Below are 18,320 nucleotides of genomic sequence, written 5' to 3'. Positions count from 1 at the left end.
GGCGGATTTTTTCCCCCTTTGTTTTGGTAATCCTCACCCAAGGATATTTCCTCCATTGATATTTGGAGAGAGGATGGGAGGGAGAGACATCTATTGATTGCCTCCTGCACGCGCCCCAACTTGGCTGTGGATGGAACCTGCAACTCGGGAATGAACCTGGGAATGAACCTTCCTTGCGTGGGCGTCGTTCTTACCACTGAGTCGCACGGGCCAGGGCGGGATTTTTTTTTTCCCCCTTTACCTACCTTTAAGCACTAGCCATTCTGTGATGCCTTCGAAAGGATAAATTGGATTTCCCCCTCAATCCTAAGAAAATTGCCTAGTGGCTGGGCAAACAGTAATATTTTGAAAACGTTAAAGTATAACAACTTTACAATTTTGGCATGTCCTTGAAAAGGAGGCGTTTTGGTTCCTAGAGTTAAACTGTCATTTTTAAATCTTAGAGACAGTTTTCCTGATCAAGATTTGGTAATTAAGTTCTTACCTAGTTCTTGATCTGGCTCCTTTTACAGTTGAGGACACTGAAGCCCAGGCAAGTTCAGTTGCCTAGTAGTTTTTCCCCAGGTAATGAAGGTTTCCTGTATAATTTCTGCCAAAATATCCTTGTTTCCATTAGTGTAAGAGTAGAATGATACACATTGACTTGGGAAGAATTCTGCAGGTTTTGGAAGGACACTTGTAGTATTGACTAACTATCTGAATTTAACGGAAAGCAACCTGTAAAACAAGAACCAAGTACACTGGAAGCCACCTTGCAGTGGGCAGGACTGGGTTTGGCTTCAGCTGTTCAGCTTGGAGCATTTTAGCTTTGTAACATTGATCCCCTTCAGGTGAGTATTGGCCCTGCAATTTGGATTGTAATGTCACTGCTAATAAGGTTTAAAATGATCAAAGGTCCCAGACCAAAAGTTGAAACAAATATATTCAGGAAATGCATTAAAATAATAAGGTTCAGAATTAACTTACTGAGAAGTTACCAATGATGTTAATGGAGACATTTGGGTAGTGAGCATTTGGAGATTTTTGTTAAGAAACTTTCAATATTGGCTTTTATTGATGGATTGAGAATAAAGTTTGATCTGGAGGGGATAACAGCTTAATTACCGCGAAGAGACTCTAGGAGTTGCCAGTATCTTGGTCATTTTAGGCTTTGCATGTGATCTACTTTGTTGGGGCGTGAATAGGCATTTCATCAGTATCACCCAGAGGTGATTTTAAATTTTAAATTCTGTATTAACGGTTGTTTTCTTTCCAGACTGCAAAATTCAAAATGGGGCTCAAGGTATACGTTTCATCTACACCAGAGAAGGCAGACCGAGTGGCGAGGCTTTTGTTGAACTTGAATCAGAAGATGAAGTCAAATTGGCCCTGAAAAAAGACAGAGAAACTATGGGACACAGATATGTTGAAGGTTTGATTTATGTTGCCCTAGTAACAGTAAATAAACATTAAACAGAGATCTATTTTATCCCTCCTGAACTTTAGGTATTTGACCGCATGGAAATGGTCACCTAAGGGTTTGTGGCAGCTCTTCCTAGATTATCTAAAGACCCAGGAAGTCTGAACTTAGTTCTCTAACTTTCCAAAATTGACTAATTCTAAGCACCTCTTTCAGTATTCAAGTCAAACAACGTTGAAATGGATTGGGTGTTGAAGCATACTGGTCCAAATAGTCCTGACACGGCCAATGATGGCTTTGTACGGCTTAGAGGACTCCCCTTTGGATGTAGCAAGGAAGAAATTGTTCAGTTCTTCTCAGGTATGTAGTCGTGTTTGTTGCTGAGCAGTGAGTTTTGGCTAGCTCCTGGCAACATGACTTAATAGACCTTAAAGTTGAGCAACTGAGATATTTTAACAGATATTTATATGCAGATGAATTAATGTTTTCTTCCTGGAGACCTTCATATAATTTAGACCCATCTTGATGGTGGAAATTAAGTATTTTGAAAATGCTAACTTGCCTGTATTTAGTATTGTAGTTCAGAGTAGATCTTTGAGGATTGTCCTCAACAACTTTAACTACTTTCCTCACAATGCTGTTCAGCAAAGTACTTCAAGTTAAAGGTAAGATCCCTAAACATTAGATTAGTGTGAGTTAGGTGGTTGTAATTTATGGCAGGTGTATATGTTGTAAGACACGTTGGGTCTTGGGACCAGAAATGTCTCTTAACGGTCTAATTCTCTTTATGCAGAAAAACTGATTTAGCCAGGAAAACCTAAATTTACTAAAAGTCAAAGAATAATTGAATGTTATAGTCTTAGTATCTGAAATACAGAGACTGTTTTAAAGTTGTTCTGGGCCTAACGTATTTGAATGTTTTTATGCTGAAGAGCTGATAAAATTGCATGTTTAGTAGAATGTTTGATCCTATATCTAAAATACTATTACTTGATATTCATGGTGTCATAAACTGGAATTAAGAACAAGACATCCTCTCATGGTTTAGGGTAGTATAAATTAAAATCCTGACTGTTAGATATGTATCAAGTCCTAATATTTTGCCAGAATTTTTGAGATCAAGTCTGTTTTTATTGTTTTATCTAAACTGGTGAGAATTCAATGCTGTCAACGTTAAATATGAACATAATTTCATATCTTCTAGGAAAGTGCTTTAAGCCCTTTTTGTAAGCTTGGGAATGTATCCACGGAAAGGATTTTTCATAGACGGAATTTCCAGAAGTGAATCATACTACTGTTAGAACATAAAATGCATGATTGTGCTGTCTAGATCAGTATTTGTTTGCTGAAAGTTTAGATTGTATGTTTGTCAATTATATACTTAAGCAATGTTTCAATTTGTATATAAAATGTTTAAATGTGTAAATTTTTAAAACTTGAAGTTCCACTAACGTAAAACATTGAACTATAAAAATGAGGCAAAAGGTGTTTCTTGAATTTAGTAAAACTGTTGTATTTAATGCTTGAAACTTTTATTATTGTGTAATTTTCAACATTGAGTAGATAAGAGTGTTTGTTATTTGTTGAATTCTTAATTCATCCTGTGCTCGGCAAGTTTTTTCTTTGCGCCATGGGTGTGTTAAGAATTGTTATACTTAGTCATAATGGAACTTCATATTACTGCAATGCATATTTAAAGAGTACTTGTTGAAAGCATACCGTTCACCTAAAGTTAAAATTCTGGTTTATTTAAAGCTGTAAGAAGAATCATTTCTGGGCTTGTGATGTTAATATTGCCCCCCTACTGGGGTTATTTGTCCTTGGGTTGAAGGGTTGGAAATCGTGCCAAATGGGATAACATTGCCGGTGGACTTCCAGGGGAGGAGTACGGGGGAGGCCTTCGTGCAGTTTGCTTCACAGGAAATAGCTGAAAAGGCTCTAAAGAAACACAAGGAAAGAATAGGGCACAGGTGGGGATGGATGGTTGGTTGGATTTGTCACTTTTCTTATGGTAAAACATTAAATCCATATTCTCTCTGCTTAGGAATAATAAATTTTTCTAGTCCCAATTAATTGATGTTTGGCCACAATTTTCGAACTTTACACTATGCCCAAGTCCCATAATGCATTCTGATTAAATTTTAGATTTTAAAATTGGTCTTAGTTAATTTGGTCTACTATATAATTTTGTAAGATCTATTTAACCCCAATCAATTGAGTTGAGAGACTATGGCTTTTAAAAAAATGTAATGCAAACCTGACTTTAGCTGTAACACCCACATAGTAAATTAATATTACCATAAGAAAATGTGATACTTTCTGATCTTGTTTTTAAAGTTGAAATGCAACAAACTTTCTTGCTGTATAAATATTCTGCATATATATATTAATAAGCATAGCTTTCAAGAAATTGTCACAAAAGGTTTTATTCTCTTCGCTTGTGACTATTTTTCATTGAAGCATGCGCTTACCTATGCTGATTCCTACTAAAAGCATAGGCTGGGGTATTTACTGGCGAAAGAAAATGTGTAGTGTGGGCTAGACTGTTGGTGGAGGCTGGCTTTTTAGCCCACTTGCTATACGTGCTGCCAAAGGATTTAAGACGTGAAATGTTGAAAGTTGAGTGGAATCTTTTCCCTCCTAAAACATTTGTTTATAGTACTCCTCTCCACCCCTAAAGGTGGGCTTCTCTGCTTTAGAGGAGTGAGTTTTCTATAAAGTTTACATGAAATAATCTTACAATTGAGTGAATTTCTGGTCATTGCCTATGCAAGTATAAGAAATCTGGCTTTAAATATTAGTCAGTTTCATGGCTATGACTACATTGTTTTCTTGTGTAACTAAATACCTGTATGACATGAACTAATTTTTCCTCTCCCCTCCCCGTTCCCTTCTTCATGAACAATGCTTTAGGTATATCGAAATTTTTAAGAGCAGTCGAGCAGAAGTCAGAACTCACTATGACCCACCACGAAAGCTTATGGCCATGCAGCGGCCAGGTCCCTATGACAGACCTGGGGCCGGCAGAGGGTATAACAGCATTGGCAGGGGAGCTGGCTTTGAACGGATGAGGCGTGGAGCTTACGGTGGAGGTATGTGAGAATATGCAGGTGTGAGGAGGGTGGTTCTTGTGTGTTGTCATTTGATTGATTGTACTTTTTGTCTTTTAGGTTATGGAGGCTATGATGATTATAATGGCTATAATGATGGCTATGGTTTTGGGTCAGATAGATTTGGAAGAGGTAAGGTAAGAATTGAATTTCTCAACCAAAGGCTACTTACACTTTGTCCATCTAGACCTCAATTACTGTTTTTCAGGAATGTCTGACCACAGATATGGAGATGGTGGCTCTACTTTCCAGAGCACAACTGGACACTGTGTACACATGCGGGGATTACCTTACAGAGCTACAGAGAATGACATTTATAATGTAAGTGTGAGGTGAATTCATAAGTCAGCCCTTCCAGTAGAGCAGTAAAAACCTGGGGCCTTAATTCTGCCTAAGTGAAACGGGATGTTATAAATTTTTTGTAACATTAGAAAGTTGACTTGATTCTCTGAATACCTTGTATTTAGTTTTTTTCACCGCTCAACCCTGTGAGAGTACATATTGAAATTGGTCCTGATGGCAGAGTAACTGGTGAAGCAGATGTTGAGTTTGCAACTCATGAAGATGCTGTGGCAGCTATGTCGAAAGACAAAGCAAATATGCGTGAGTGTGATTTCACTTCATTGTCTCGTGGAGTCTTTACAGGTGGTTGTGTGACTGACATGCAGAAATAGAATAGAAAGGATGTATGAGAAATGGGTTTGCTGATGGTAGGTTAGCTCTTGGGGATGTTAAAATTTTGTGGGTTTTAAAATTTGTGACAAAGCATTTGTGGTATTTGAAATATATCCAATAAACAAGGCAATTTAGGTGAATATTTAAGATAAAAGATTAGTTTTGGAAAGCTGCATAATTAAAGTAAATCAACTGAGAAGCAGCTAGAATTTTTTTTATACCAAAATATTTGAAGTTCAGTTCTTTGTTTAAGAACTTAGTATTCTTTCACCAACAAACATTTCAATTTTTTTTTTCTCATTTCAGAACACAGATATGTAGAACTCTTCTTGAATTCTACAGCAGGAGCAAGCGGTGGTGCTTACGGTAGCCAAATGCTAGGAGGCATGGGTTTGTGTAAATATCGCTTTAGTGTCTTTTTTTTAAAGCTAACCTTGTATGCCTTTTCTCTCATTTCAGAACACAGATATGTAGAACTCTTCTTGAATTCTACAGCAGGAGCAAGCGGTGGTGCTTATGGTAGCCAAATGATGGGAGGCATGGGCTTGTGTAAATATCGTTAGTTTTTTTAAAAACCAAAACGTTTATATCTGTATAAGTCAATTATATAAGTTAATTTATATTTCATGAGTTTAGCATATTAAGTTAGGCAAAGGAAAAAGCTTTTAATTTTGGGTCTGACTTAAATCCTTGAGTTATGTAAAACTAAGAATAGATAACTAATTTTAAGTACTTTGTGGGGGGCGTTAAACAAGTAGAATTGTTTATATAGTATAAATCTAAAGTGAATGACAGCAAAAAGCATAGGATCAAAATAACTTAAATTTTTGGACAAAATTTGTTGGGCATAATTAGGTGTTCAGTGACACCTATGTAATGACAATAGCCTTACTATATCAAGTCATGGGGAGCAACCCCACTGATTTCAGTTAAACAGTTTCATAAGTTTTTCTCAAAATGCTTCTATGGAATCATGTGGATTTAGTCCTGCTGATGTGTATGCTTTTGGCCAGTTGGTTTATAAATGTTTGACTAGCTCAAATGATAGAAAGGTAGTCGGTTCATAGAAAATAGGCAAAGGGTTACAGTAATGTAAGATCAAGACTCGAAATCATAGATTTAGTTACAAGCCCGGTACCACCAGGTACCACATTACATAGGGAACAAGGTTCTAATGGTCTCTTAACTTAACAGCAAACCAGTCCAGTTATGGTGGCCCAACCAGCCAGCAGCTGAGTGGTGGTTATGGAGGTGGCTATGGCGGCCAGAGCAGCATGAGTGGATATGGTAAGTGTGTTTTTAATATACTTGCAGTAAGTTTTAGGTAGGTTTCTTTAGTTTGGGGAATATGCAGGCTCCTTTTTTGGCGAAATTGGGTTATTAAATATATGCTTTTGTTCCTGTTAAAACAGTTAATAGCTTAATTTGCAGGCCCAATTTAATGTGGTGGAGGGGGGAATGTTCTATAAATTAAATACACAACTTGGAATAATGTAGTCAGAAAACATCTGCCTCCATGTATTAAAACATTAAATAAACAGTTCTCTTTCTCTGTCTTTTGGTTAGTGTACTAAATTCATTTTAGATGGAGGGAGAATTGAAAATAGTAAATGGGGGTTGGGTTCAGGACCGTATTTACTAGTCAGTTAACCTAGGATTGGTTTTATTTTTTTCAATTGGTCTAAAGAATGGTGATTTTGGTATTATAGTCTTACCCTACAAAATCCTTTTGCAGACCAAGTTTTACAGGAAAACTCCAGTGATTTTCAATCAAACATTGCATAGGTAAATATTTTCTCAAAAAATATAATTTAAATTCCCAATAGCAAATACTGATATGTTGTGCTGATACTTTTTCTATAGCAGTCAATGGCTCTGACTTAACTCCATGGAGGCTGCCATTTTGGGCACAGTGAGTTGCCTTTAGTCCCAGTCTCACTCCTGCCCACCATGAATAGGAAAAGCAAGACTGCCCCTGTGCTCCCTATTCATATATGCCATTCGATGGACACATTGTTGTTTATGGTAAAATTTTTAAAAATGCCTTGTTTAGTTTTAGAAACATGAAGTAATTTTGCAATTTTTGAAAAACACTAGTTTTCCTTTAAACTTAATTTTCCATGTTGATCCTGAAGCACCTGCTTTTTAAATGGTAGCACGAGAGTCTGGCAAGATTTTGGTACTGCAGAGAAAAGGGGTTCATTGAGACTTGTTTGGAGTCGGGAGTCCCTTTTCCCAAACATGCTTCTCGCCACTTGGACAGCAGCCATTTGTACTCGTATTCTTTTCAAACTTTTTCCTGGAATGCGATATTTTACTTGACTGATAATGTGATACTTCTCCTGACTTGTCAAATTGATCTCTCTGCAGGCAGCCAAGGAGCAGTGAACAGCAGCTACTACAATAGTGGAAGCCGTGCATCTGTGGGAGTGAACGGAATGGGAGGGATGTCTAGCATGTCTAGTATGAGTGGTGGATGGGGAATGTAATTGGTCCTTATCACTGACTCTTGGTCAACATTATTTTAAAGAAGAAAAAACAAACAAAACGTAACAGTTTTGCAATACCAGCTTGTGATTTATGCTTACTCTAAGTGGAAATCAGGATTGAATTAAAAACTTAAAGGTTCATTATTTTTGAACACAAATATTCATCTAGGATGTAACAACTAAGTTGAGTAAACTATAACTGTTAAACAATTTTTAGCTTTTCTCAAGTTAGTTCTATTGTAGGATGTACTTAAGCAGTAAGTATATTTAGGTTAAAGAAGTTGAATTATGTTAAATGTTGCTCTTACATCACATCACATCGAACACTTCATGGAAGCATGTTGAAAAAACATGCTTTTTTGTAAAAATATAGGAGCTGTGTCTACAATTAAAAGTGAAACATTTGGCATGTTTGTTAATTCTAGTTTCATTTAATAACTTCCAAGGCATGTAAGTTGAAGCTTTTTTAAGTTAATGGGAAAATTTTGAGACGCAATACCAATACTTTAGGATTTTGGTCTTGGTGTTTGTATGAAATTCCGAGGCCTTGATTTAAATCTTTCATTGTATTGTGATTTCCTTTTAGGTGTATTGCGCTAAGTGAAACTTGTCAAAATAAATTTTCCTTTTAAAAACTGCACTTTGTCTTGTCTGTGCTTCAGTGTCACGTGGCCTGTTTCTTGGGCTCTATGCCTGCCTGGGCGTAGGTGACAGTGGCCCATGTCTCTGGCTGTGACAGAGGCTCCCCAGTTGAGGCTGTTGTGTAGAGGTCTTCAGACTTCCCTCCAGTACAAGGTAATCATGGCTTTGGGCCCCTTGTGGACGGGCTCTGTGTCTGTGTGCTGCCTTTGACTAGCTAAGCACTTGCACAAAGCAGAGGCAGAAGTGCCCTCACTGCATGCTGCATGTCCACAGGGGCCTTCAGGCATGGCTGAGGAGGAAGCATACAGCAAAGGGTGGCTGGAGCTGTCCTTCCTAATTGGATGGCATCTCTTCAAGTTTATTTTATATGGATTTTAGAGGAAGGGAGAGAAAAACATTGATTTGTTATTCCACTAATTTTTGTGTTCATCGGTTGATTCTTGTATGTGCCTTGACCAGGGACTGAAGCTGCAAACCTTGGTGTATAAGGACAACACTTGAACCAACTAAGCTACCCAGCCAGGGCTTTGCTTTTTGTTGATCATTACCCAAGGATATTTTTCCATCGGCTTTTAGGAGAGAGGAAAGAAACTGATGTGAGAAACACATTGATTGGTTGCCTCCTGCATGACCCATGACCAGGGCCTGGGCCAGGGAGGAGCCTGCAGCCTTGGCTGGAATTGAACCCAGGACCCTTTGGTCTGCAGGCTGATGCTCTAGCCATCGAGCCAAACTGACTAGGGCTGAGTTTGTTTTTTTTAAATACATTTTATTGATTTTTTACAGAGAGGAAGGGAGAGGGATAGAAACATTGATGGGAGAGAAATAGATCAGCTGCCTCCTGCACACCCCACGCTGGGGACGCGCCCGCAACCAAGGTACATGCCCTTGACCTGAATCGAACCTGGGACCCCCTAGTCCATAGGCCGATGGTCTATCCACTGAGCCAAAACCAGCCAGGGCAGGGCTGAGTTTTTATATGACGTGCCCCCTCTCACCAAACTAGAACATTTGTTTAGAAAATTCCAGAGGTGAAGTAAACTAGAAATGGGTTTAGGAAACAAGTTACAGAGGTTAAAAAAAGGGGGGGGGCCTTGGAGCTTGGGAGTGAGGAAAGTAATGGGTAAATGCTTGGGGGGCGGGGGAGGTGCAGGTGTGCTCCTAGGAGGGAGAACTCAAGTTTTCTTTTTCAAATTGAGGTTTTAATCTTCATTTTTGCCTCATTCCCAAAGATCCAAGACCACTTACGACAAGCATGTCAAACTGAAAGGCTTAACACGGGCAAATAAGGTTTAAGTTTATGTAGGCTGAAAAAAACCCCAAAAGCTTCAATTTTCATAGAAACAGGTTTATTTTGATAGAGATGTGCTGAATACAAAGGGCTGAAATAAATGAGTAATCATTGACATAAAATAGAACATTTTGATACTTTTTTCTTGAACATTATCAGACACTGAATAACCACAAATTAATAAGCATAATGCAAATAAACCTATTTTTCTTGTTCTCTGAAAGCGAAATATTTCCTGTTTGCACATACCGAACTAGTCCAAGACTAATGTGGAAATTGGCTGCTAGAGTGTTCACTGCTAGTGTTAGTGGAGAGAAATGGTGCGCCAGTGCATAAGCGAAATGAATGCAACACGATTATAGTAATCAGTCATTAGCGAACGTTGTAGTTCGTTATAACGATATTGTAAAAGTTACGAGATTTTTATTAAAACGTTTCTTACATAACCGTTCTATTGGCTGGGCCGTAAAAATATTCATTGTTGGCCACAGGTGGGCCACGAGTTTGACATGCTTGACTTAACAAGCAAAATTCATTTCCTTTAAGGCTCCTGACGGAGAAGACCACATCTTTTTAAAAAATTGATTTCAGAGAGGAAGGGAGAGGGAGATAGAAACATCAATGAGAAAGAATCATTGATCGGCTGCCTCCTGCACACCCCCTACTGGGGATCGAGCCCACAACCTGAGCATGTGCCCTTGAATCAAACCCAGGACCCTCCAGTCTGCAGGCCGAGGCTCTATCCACTGAGCCAAACCAGCTAGGGCAAGACCACATATTTCTGAAAGTAAATCATTATTTAAAGTCTGGTAGACTGTAGATTAGGGCTAAAATTTGACATTTGCTAGAAAATGCTCTAGCATTAGGAATTTATAGTTCCAGAAGTCCCTTCAGTGGATACTTAGACTGCAATTTGGAAACTACCACTCATTCACCGTCCCTCTAGACTAGTAATTTTTTTTTAAAGTTTTAAAAAATATATTTTATTGATTCTTTACAGAGAGGAAGGGAGAGGGATAGAGAGCTAGAAACATTGATGAGAGAGAAACATCAATCAGCTGTCTCCTGCACACTCCCCACTGGGTATGTGCCCGCAACCAAGGTACATGCCCTTGACCAAAATCGAACCTGGGACCCTTGAGTCCGCAGGCCGACGCTCTATCCACTGAGCCAAACCGGCTAGGGCTAGACTAGTAATTTTGAACCATTTTCATCCAATGGCATACAAACTACTAAAATCTGCAGTACATCAAAGAATAGATTGTTGTTTTTTTTTGCCAATCTGATAAAATAGGTATGACTTTGATAGGTTACAAAACAAAATAGTAGTAATTGCCTACTACTTTTGTTCTAAAGTGACTAAAAAATCAGGTGCCTACCTATAATAATAAAAGGGCAATATGCTAATTAGACGACGTCTTCATTGATGTCCTTCCTGATGGGGCCGGAGGGAAGCCAGCCTGGGCCCCGGGTGCCTGCAGGCGGCTGGAGGAGGGAAGCCAGCCTGGGCCCCGGGTGCCTGCAGGCGGCTGGAGGAGGGAAACAGCCGGGTCCCGGGTGCCTGTGGGAAGCCGGTGCCGGCAGCCGGGCGAAGGAAGGCCTACTCTTGCACGAATTTTGTGCATTGGGCATAAGTACTAGAGGCCCAATGCATGAAAATTTGTGCATAAGTACTAGAGGCCTGATGCACGGAATTCATGCAAGAGTAGGCCTTCGCAGCTGCGGTCTGAGCTGTAGTGGCTGCCTCCATCCCACGGCTGCAGCCCTGGCTTTGTCCGGAAGGACGTCCGGTCTAATTAGCATATTATACTTTTATTATTATAGATTTCTGGTACCAAGGACTGACTAATCAGATGCAATTCTATCATATGGCCTATATCAGGGGTGGGCAAACTTTTTGACTCGAGGGCCACAATGGGTTCTTAAACTGGACCGGAGGGCCGGAACAAAAGCAAGGATGGAGTGTTTGTGTGAACTAAAATAAATTCAAAGTAAACATCATTACATAAAAGGGTACGGTCTTTTTTTTTTTAGTTTTATTCATTCCAAACGGGCCAGATCCGGCCCGCGGGCCGTAGTTTGCCCACGGCTGGCCTATATGTTATAGTTCAAGACGGCATTCACACCAGATGGTTGTTGTGTTGGCTGTTCTTCTTTAAATTTGACAGTCGGGAAGAGAGGTCAGTGCCCTTGACTAAAATTGTCAGGTATTGCATGTTTAAAAAATTCTTGCAGCACACCGGTTGGAAGTTGCTGCTTGCTCCAGACTCATTAGTTGTATTGATTAGCTGCAGATAAAGGCTTGTACACTTTGGAGCCTGGTGTGTACATTTTGCTCTGACAAGTGCTGAAGGTTTTCTCCTTTATTCCTGGGTGAGATCAGTTTGGTGGGACTACTCAAGTCTAAGTCTGTAGGTGGCAGCATTGCGCGAAGATGTGCGTGGGCCCTGCAGACCCCCCTGCCCTGCTGCACGCTCTCTGCTGGCTGTTGGTGCTGCTCTTCACTGTCGGGAAAGGGCTCTGGACACACAGGTGTTGCACTTGGAATGGATCATGTCGCTTGTCCAGCAGGTTTAGAGATGATTAATGTTCAGTGTGAGCACTGGTGTTCAGCTACAGTCTAAACCTAGCATTGGCTGAGTTATTAAAAGTGTGTGGATTGGAGATACCTGGTGTTGAGAAGGCTCAAGGAGGGTTCCATCCTTGAGTTCTTGAGTTAATTTGTTTTACATAAAGAACATTTTTGTTGAAAACATTAAGGAAGGGAAAGAACTAGAAACATGGAGTAAAGCTAGTGAGTAAGAACATTCTGGTTCTTAGGAATCTTACGTTCCGTGGGCCAGCATCCTGGAGCTTGTTGGGAATGACCAGAACCTCCAGACATTGTCTGCATTGAACACCAACCTCCACGCCGCCCCATCAGCCTGTGCACAGCAGCTGGGGAGCGCCGCCTTCGGCCATCTGTCTGTCACTGCCCAGGTTAGAAGGTTGCCAGACCAGAGGGTCCCAGAGGTCAGGTGTGTATCTGACGTCTGAGTGAAAAGTTTTCCATGCAGCTAGATATTGGTAACCGGCCCAAGGATTCTTTGTGAATAATGCCTGGCCATCTGTTGCTTGGGGGTTAGGAGGGGGGATGAGGTTGGAGGAGAAAATAAGCGTGATTAAGGGAAGAGCACGAGTGTGGCACAGTGGTGGGCATGTCATGTACTTACTGAACCTTCAGAATAGTACACTAGTGGGGAGGCATTACCCTGCTACCTTTTGTACGTGCAGATGAGCGCTAAGGCTCAGAAGTGAAGTGACTTGCCTAAGGTCCTCGGCAAGCCGCAGTTCAAATTGGGTGCATTGAAGACAAGGTACATACATCTAATGCCAGACCAGTTCGAGGTAGCAGTCTGTAAATGTCTGGGGAAGAGTGAATATTTAAAAGCTCAGGGTAAGGTTGGATAAAACATGGCTTTGGGGTTAGGCATGGTTTTAGAGGCTGGCTGCACTGCATGCTGGGACCTAACCTCACGGAGCCCCTGTTTCCCATCCGTAACATAAAGGTGTATTTAAGGGAGTAGCTGGGAACCTTGAGCCAGGCTGTGGAAGAGCCCTCCTGGGAAGGAAGAGGCAGGGCCCCCAGCAGGGGCTGGCCAGCTGGGAGCAGCCCAGAAGGACTGGTGGGAGGATGAATCCGAGGGGCAGTAAGGTGAGTGCACTGAGGGTGGAGAAGGCTGAAGCCCAGTCCACAAATGGACTGACTGTTGAGGCCACTGACTGACTGGGGGAGGGAGATGCATGTGCTCAGAGGAGGAAGCCTCTGAGCCAGTTTTCACGGCCCACAGCTAACACCGGTCCTGACTCTGCTTCTGAAATGCAAACCCCAAGGTGCTTCCCCTCAGGTGTCTCCATGAGCTTGGGCGACAGGTCACTTCCCAACCCCCCAATGGATTTAACGGCCCAAGTTGTCCTTGGCTCGCTGGGCAGAGCACAGCCTATTCCCCAGAACCCAGCAGGCTTCACCCCAAACACGGCCCCCAAAGGGCCTATTGTCCCGAAATGGAGCTTGTCTGAGGGGTCTTCAGAGGCGAACTCAGGTTGACACAAGCTCCTTTATTCCCTGCACGAGAGTGAGAAGCGACTTACAAGGGTGTGAAAGGGCCCATTTCTTGACTCAAGCAGGGGAGGCACACAGGGCAGTGCGGGGAGAGGAACGGATTACTCACTACACTAGTACAACTGCTGCAAAATAGGTTAGTTCTTGAAAAAGTGAAAATGACAGTAGCAAAACCATGAAGTTACTTCGGACCCTAAACCAGTGATGCAGCCAAGTGAGAAGGAAGCTTCAATACAAAGTTCATCCCATACAACTCTGAAAGTGCTGGCGGCCGACCCAGGAACCGTTCTTTCCTTAGATTCTCTTGGGAAACCAGCTCCGAGCCGCGAACCCCTGCAGGTTGGCGCTGTTCCGAGGCCTAGGAGCCTGTGGAGGAGGAGCAGCGCTGCAGGAGCAGGGTGTGGCAGCTGTCACACACGCGCACGGGCTTGGGGTAGGAGGGCAGGGCCAGCTCGTTACTGGAGCACGTGTTGCAGAAGATGTGGCCGCAGTTTCGGCAGTGGTGCTAGAGGACAGAAGAGAGGCAGTCACAGGACTGCTGTGCTCCCTGGCCCACACCCAGTCTAGACTTGCAGCCTTTCAGAGTTCATTTACTAATTCCAGGTCCCTCCCCCAGAGACTTGCCAATTTGGAAGGAGTTCCTCTAGACCAGGGGTGGGGAACCTTTTGGCTATTTATAACGAAATTTATGGATCATGCAAAATTATCAACTTAAAAAGTAGCCTGCGGCCCTGGCTGGTTTGGCTCAGTGGATAGAGCGTCAGCCTGCGGACTGAAGGGTCCCAGTTCGATTCCGGTCAGGGCACATGCCCGGGTTGCAGGCTTGATCCCCAGTAGGGGGCGTGCAGGAGGCAGCCAATCAATGATTCTCTCTCATCATTGATGTTTGTATCTATCTCTTCCTCTCCCTTCCTCTCTGAAATCAATAAAGATATATTAAAAAAAAAAAAGTAGCCTGCTATATTTGGTTAAACATGTAATTAACTCACCCCTAATGCCCTGGCCTGGCCAGGCCAAATGATTTCATGGGCCTTATATGGCCCGTGGGCCACGGTCCCCACCCCTGCTCTAGACCTTTATTTCTACATTTATGTTCCTCAACAACCCATGGAGTGTGGTGGAGTGGTGTGCACTCGGACTAAGGTTCTTTTTCTTTAAAATGGTTTTACTGGACTTGGGCCCGGATCATCCAGTGACGGCTGCATTTATGGCTCCTTGACTGGTCCGTCTTGGGGGGTGAGGGTGTCTTGCTCTGTAAGCTGAGCTGCCACACGTTGGGCGGGCACACAGCAGACGCCAAGACCCGGACCCGTGTGGCTTCCGCTCCTCCGGGCTCTACATCAGGCTGCCGCTGCTGCCGCTGCCCATGCCCATCAGGCCGGAAGCTGGACCTCGCACTGGCGTAGGGAGAGCCAGGCGTGCGGAGCCCCCCGCTAGCAGGCCTTGTGAACGGCTGGTCTCAGAGGCAGCCTCGCCTGGGCTGCTGCTGTTCTCCTTAGAGTTTGGAAGTTTTGCTTCCTCTTTTCCACAGAGGGTTTTAACGGGACAGGCGAGAATGTGCATCCATATGGCAACAGATGGGGTGGTGGTGCCAGGGTGGCAGGCATTCCCCTTTTGGTGAGGACTCCCTATTTTGCTTGGGAATCTAGCCTCTGGCCAACCACGGTCCTCAATCCTGGACCAAAGGCTGGGCCCAGGACCTGTTCTCGAGACCTGGGGGCAGGCTATCCAGGCAGAAAAGCAGGTTCACCGGAGCAGGGCAGCAGGACGAGTGCCCTGCCCGGGTGACCTGTGAGCTTTGGGTGCTACTTGGACGCCTGTCCCAAAACCCGCTGCCCATCGGTTGCCCACTGATCCTTTTTTTTGACCAACTTGGGCAGGTTTTGTTTCTGTTGCTTATGAAGACTTTTCAATGATACATTCACTTAGACCAGTTCTGTACACAAGCAGCCCAACTCCCAAAGAAACTGCCAATCATTGAAAGGACTGTGCTGGGGACAAGGCCCATGACTGACTGGGGGCACCCTGCATGGGCCAGCACACCAGGCGTGACCCCAGTACTTGGCTTGTCCCAAGGCTCGTCCCAGAACCAGAGGAAGGGGAGCCCAGCTGGGTACCAACCCAGCCCCTGGGCACACATACCTTTCTCCGGGAGATGGAGAACTCCTTCTCACACTGCTTACAGTGGGTAGCTTCGTCATCTTTCAGCCAAGTGTGGCCCTGGGAGGAAAGCACATTGATGGCCGGCTCCTGTGTTCTGGCTGCTCAGTACCCAGTTCCCCAATAGCCTCATTCCTCTCCAGGGACAGACCTGGCCTGGCCTGTGGCTCTGGTTTTCAGCCTAAGCATGCTGTCCCCTGGGCCTCAAGCCGGATTCTCCAGCCCCCTGTTCACCTTCCAATAGAGGCCTCTGGCTGAGTCCTGAGAGTCAGGGTTGCAGCTCCAACCCTGGCTGAGGCACTCTGAGTGTCTCTTGAACCGGCAGGAGGGAGAAAGGCCAGCCCTTCAGCCGGACGGAAACCATCCGCCACGGGTCCCTGTCCCGGGAAGCCCCTCATCCTGCGAGCACCGTGGGGAGGCGCCTGTCTCCACTCTGTGGAGGAGGTACCTGAGGCTCTGAAAGGGGCCTAGAAGCCTGATGTCTATCTGTGTGCAGTGCAGGGCACACGCAGCCCAGCAGCCCGGCCGTTACATGGAAGGAGCTTCCACTCTACAGGGAGGTAGAGAGACAGTTGTTCCAAGTGCAGTGCTGGTCGGTGCTGCGACCCTTTGCTGCCTCTGACCTGTGTGCGCTGGAGGGGAGATGCCCGGTCATCAGGTCTCTGCTCCGGCGTATACTTGGGGGAGCAGCTGGCCCTGCTGTCACCACCACCGGTGGGCTGTCCCTTCTGCTCAACTGCCCTGGGCCACCTGGCCACACGGTCCTGCTCGGTGGTGTCACGCTGCTCTTCCCAAAATGACCCGGCCTCCTGCCCCGCTCAGGGTGTCGGTGGCCCCTGAAACGGCGCAGGCCCCACAGGAGCAGGGAGGGCTCTGGTCTCACTCGGAGGAAAGGCCTCACTCTCACTATGAAAAACACCTTCCTTCGCCAGGGCACCTGCATCGGGGCCTGTGTCACTCCAGCTGGTGGCAGAGGAACAAGTCAGGAGACGGTTCCCGTGGGCCTGCCGCTCCCCGGCACGGCCAGCGCAGCAGTGCCGCCGCTCGGAGCAGCATTTACCTCTAACGGTCAGGACCGCGCCTCAGCCCCTCAGGACTCACTGACTTCTGGGGAGAAGACCCAGGCGCACGCAGGGTATTAGCACGGGCTGACCAATAGTCACAGAGCGGCTTTCATGCTAATAACAGGAATAACTCAGTACCTTCAGTGCTTTATTGACTTCCTTGATGTCTTCCATCTTCAGCTTTGACCTTTAAAAAAGGAGAGAGAGCAGGTTTGTGGGGTAATAACTTAGGAGTATAATATGAGTCGTTCTAAAATGTTTCCCACTTTTTTATAATCCCAGAATCGCCTCATCCACCGGCTCCCATGTCGAGGGCTGAGCTGAGCCTGTGGACTGAATCTGGCCCCAAAACAGACCGTTTAGCCTGCCAGGATCGAAAATGACTGAAATACTGCGATCGTTTGAGAATTCTCTCACAAAAGCCCAGGGTTCTGGGTCTCTGGGCAAACATTCCTGCACGTGACTGCTCGGCCCGGGAGGCTCCTGTTCCAGGCACCCTGCTGACCGCGGGGCAGGGGAGCGCATGGCCGCTGTCCTTGCTCTGTGTTGCTGGTGTAAGAGCATTTAGCCACATAAAAGGACAGCGGTCAAACGGGCAGAGTTAAGCTAGAAAACACAACACACTCATTTGTGGGGAGAATGGTCTGAGCCTTTCTCTTTTCTTTTCTTTCTCTGACCACCACACAAGCTTTATTTGCACAAGCTGCGTGCGATGTTGCTGGGCTGTCCCGGGGAGGAGGGCAGGCCTTTTCTCTCTACCTGTCACTGAAATGTAAGTTAACACAACTGCAAGGGCAAAGGACTCTGAGCCCCTATTTTAATTATGATAAATTATGATCATTTTTTCCATCACCATGTATCCTCTATGCTCTCTTCCACCCCACCCGCTCCACCCTGCCATCAGCACACTGCTGTCCATGTCCATGAGTTCTCTTTTCCCCTCAATCCCTCAACCCTCACCCCCCCAACCTCCACCCGCCTCCACCACCAAAGCTATCTAATCTAAGGGTCAAAGTGTTAGTGCTCTGAGCATCAGGGCCGTTAGAAAACCCCCGTGGCTTTCAGGAAAGATCACGCCCCCCCCCTCCCCCCGCCCGGGGGGGCCCGGGCCGCAGTTTAAGAAAAACTTTTAGGAAGAGACTTTCGTCTGGGTTCCTCAAAGGTCCCTCAGCCACTACTCACCCCCTCTGTATAGGTCTGGAACAAGTGAAGGCCCCTCGAATAAAAAATTAGAAGGCTCCAAGAAACGGATGGGCCTCTCTCAATCAAAGCCATTTGGACTCGAAGGGAATTTGAGTATTTTGTCCAAGGCAGCATGGCAGCAAAAACACAAGCTCCAAGTCATGATCCTGCTGCCCTTAATTAAATCCCCAAGCTTATTAGAGCTG

At 44.5% G+C, this 18,320-nt stretch overlaps 2 protein-coding genes across 9 annotated transcripts in view; one reads left to right on the top strand and one right to left on the bottom strand.

Moving 5' to 3' along the window:
* Positions 1-472: 472 nt before the first annotated feature.
* On the top strand, positions 473-8,313 carry HNRNPH1 (heterogeneous nuclear ribonucleoprotein H1). 8 transcript variants are annotated; one of them, XM_023743870.1, is made up of 12 exons: positions 484-1,411; positions 1,616-1,759; positions 3,231-3,369; positions 4,313-4,491; positions 4,570-4,641; positions 4,697-4,830; positions 4,977-5,112; positions 5,491-5,550; positions 5,644-5,703; positions 6,379-6,471; positions 6,920-6,969; positions 7,555-8,313. In XM_023743870.1, the coding sequence occupies exons 1-11, from the start codon at positions 1,390-1,392 to the stop codon at positions 6,967-6,969; spliced, it is 1,089 nt and encodes a 362-aa protein (XP_023599638.1). In that variant the 5' UTR covers positions 484-1,389; the 3' UTR covers positions 7,555-8,313. The 8 variants fall into 8 exon arrangements, with proteins under 8 accessions (XP_014323356.1, XP_023599639.1, XP_014323355.1 ...); XM_006102532.3 differs by having other exon boundaries at positions 1,224-1,411; positions 5,644-5,733; XM_023743871.1 differs by lacking the exon at positions 5,644-5,703 and having other exon boundaries at positions 476-1,411; positions 5,491-5,580.
* A 5,371-nt stretch (positions 8,314-13,684) lies between these two features.
* The window catches only part of RUFY1 (RUN and FYVE domain containing 1), a 57,335-nt gene continuing 52,699 nt past the window's right edge, over positions 13,685-18,320 (bottom strand). Inside the window, exons 19-21 of the mRNA XM_023743876.1 lie at positions 17,071-17,119; positions 15,851-15,928; positions 13,685-14,213 (exon numbers count right to left, since the gene is read on the bottom strand). Coding sequence (XP_023599644.1) covers positions 14,067-14,213; positions 15,851-15,928; positions 17,071-17,119 — 274 coding nt within the window. The 3' untranslated portion in view covers positions 13,685-14,066. The remainder of the gene's footprint in view (positions 14,214-15,850; positions 15,929-17,070; positions 17,120-18,320) is intronic.

Source organism: Myotis lucifugus, unplaced genomic scaffold (genome assembly GCF_000147115.1).
Source record: "Myotis lucifugus unplaced genomic scaffold, Myoluc2.0 scaffold_417, whole genome shotgun sequence".
In the NCBI taxonomy this organism is placed as follows: domain Eukaryota; kingdom Metazoa; phylum Chordata; class Mammalia; order Chiroptera; family Vespertilionidae; genus Myotis; species Myotis lucifugus.
Note: the sequence above shows the minus strand (reverse complement) of the source record. Positions and strands in the feature narration are given on the sequence as shown.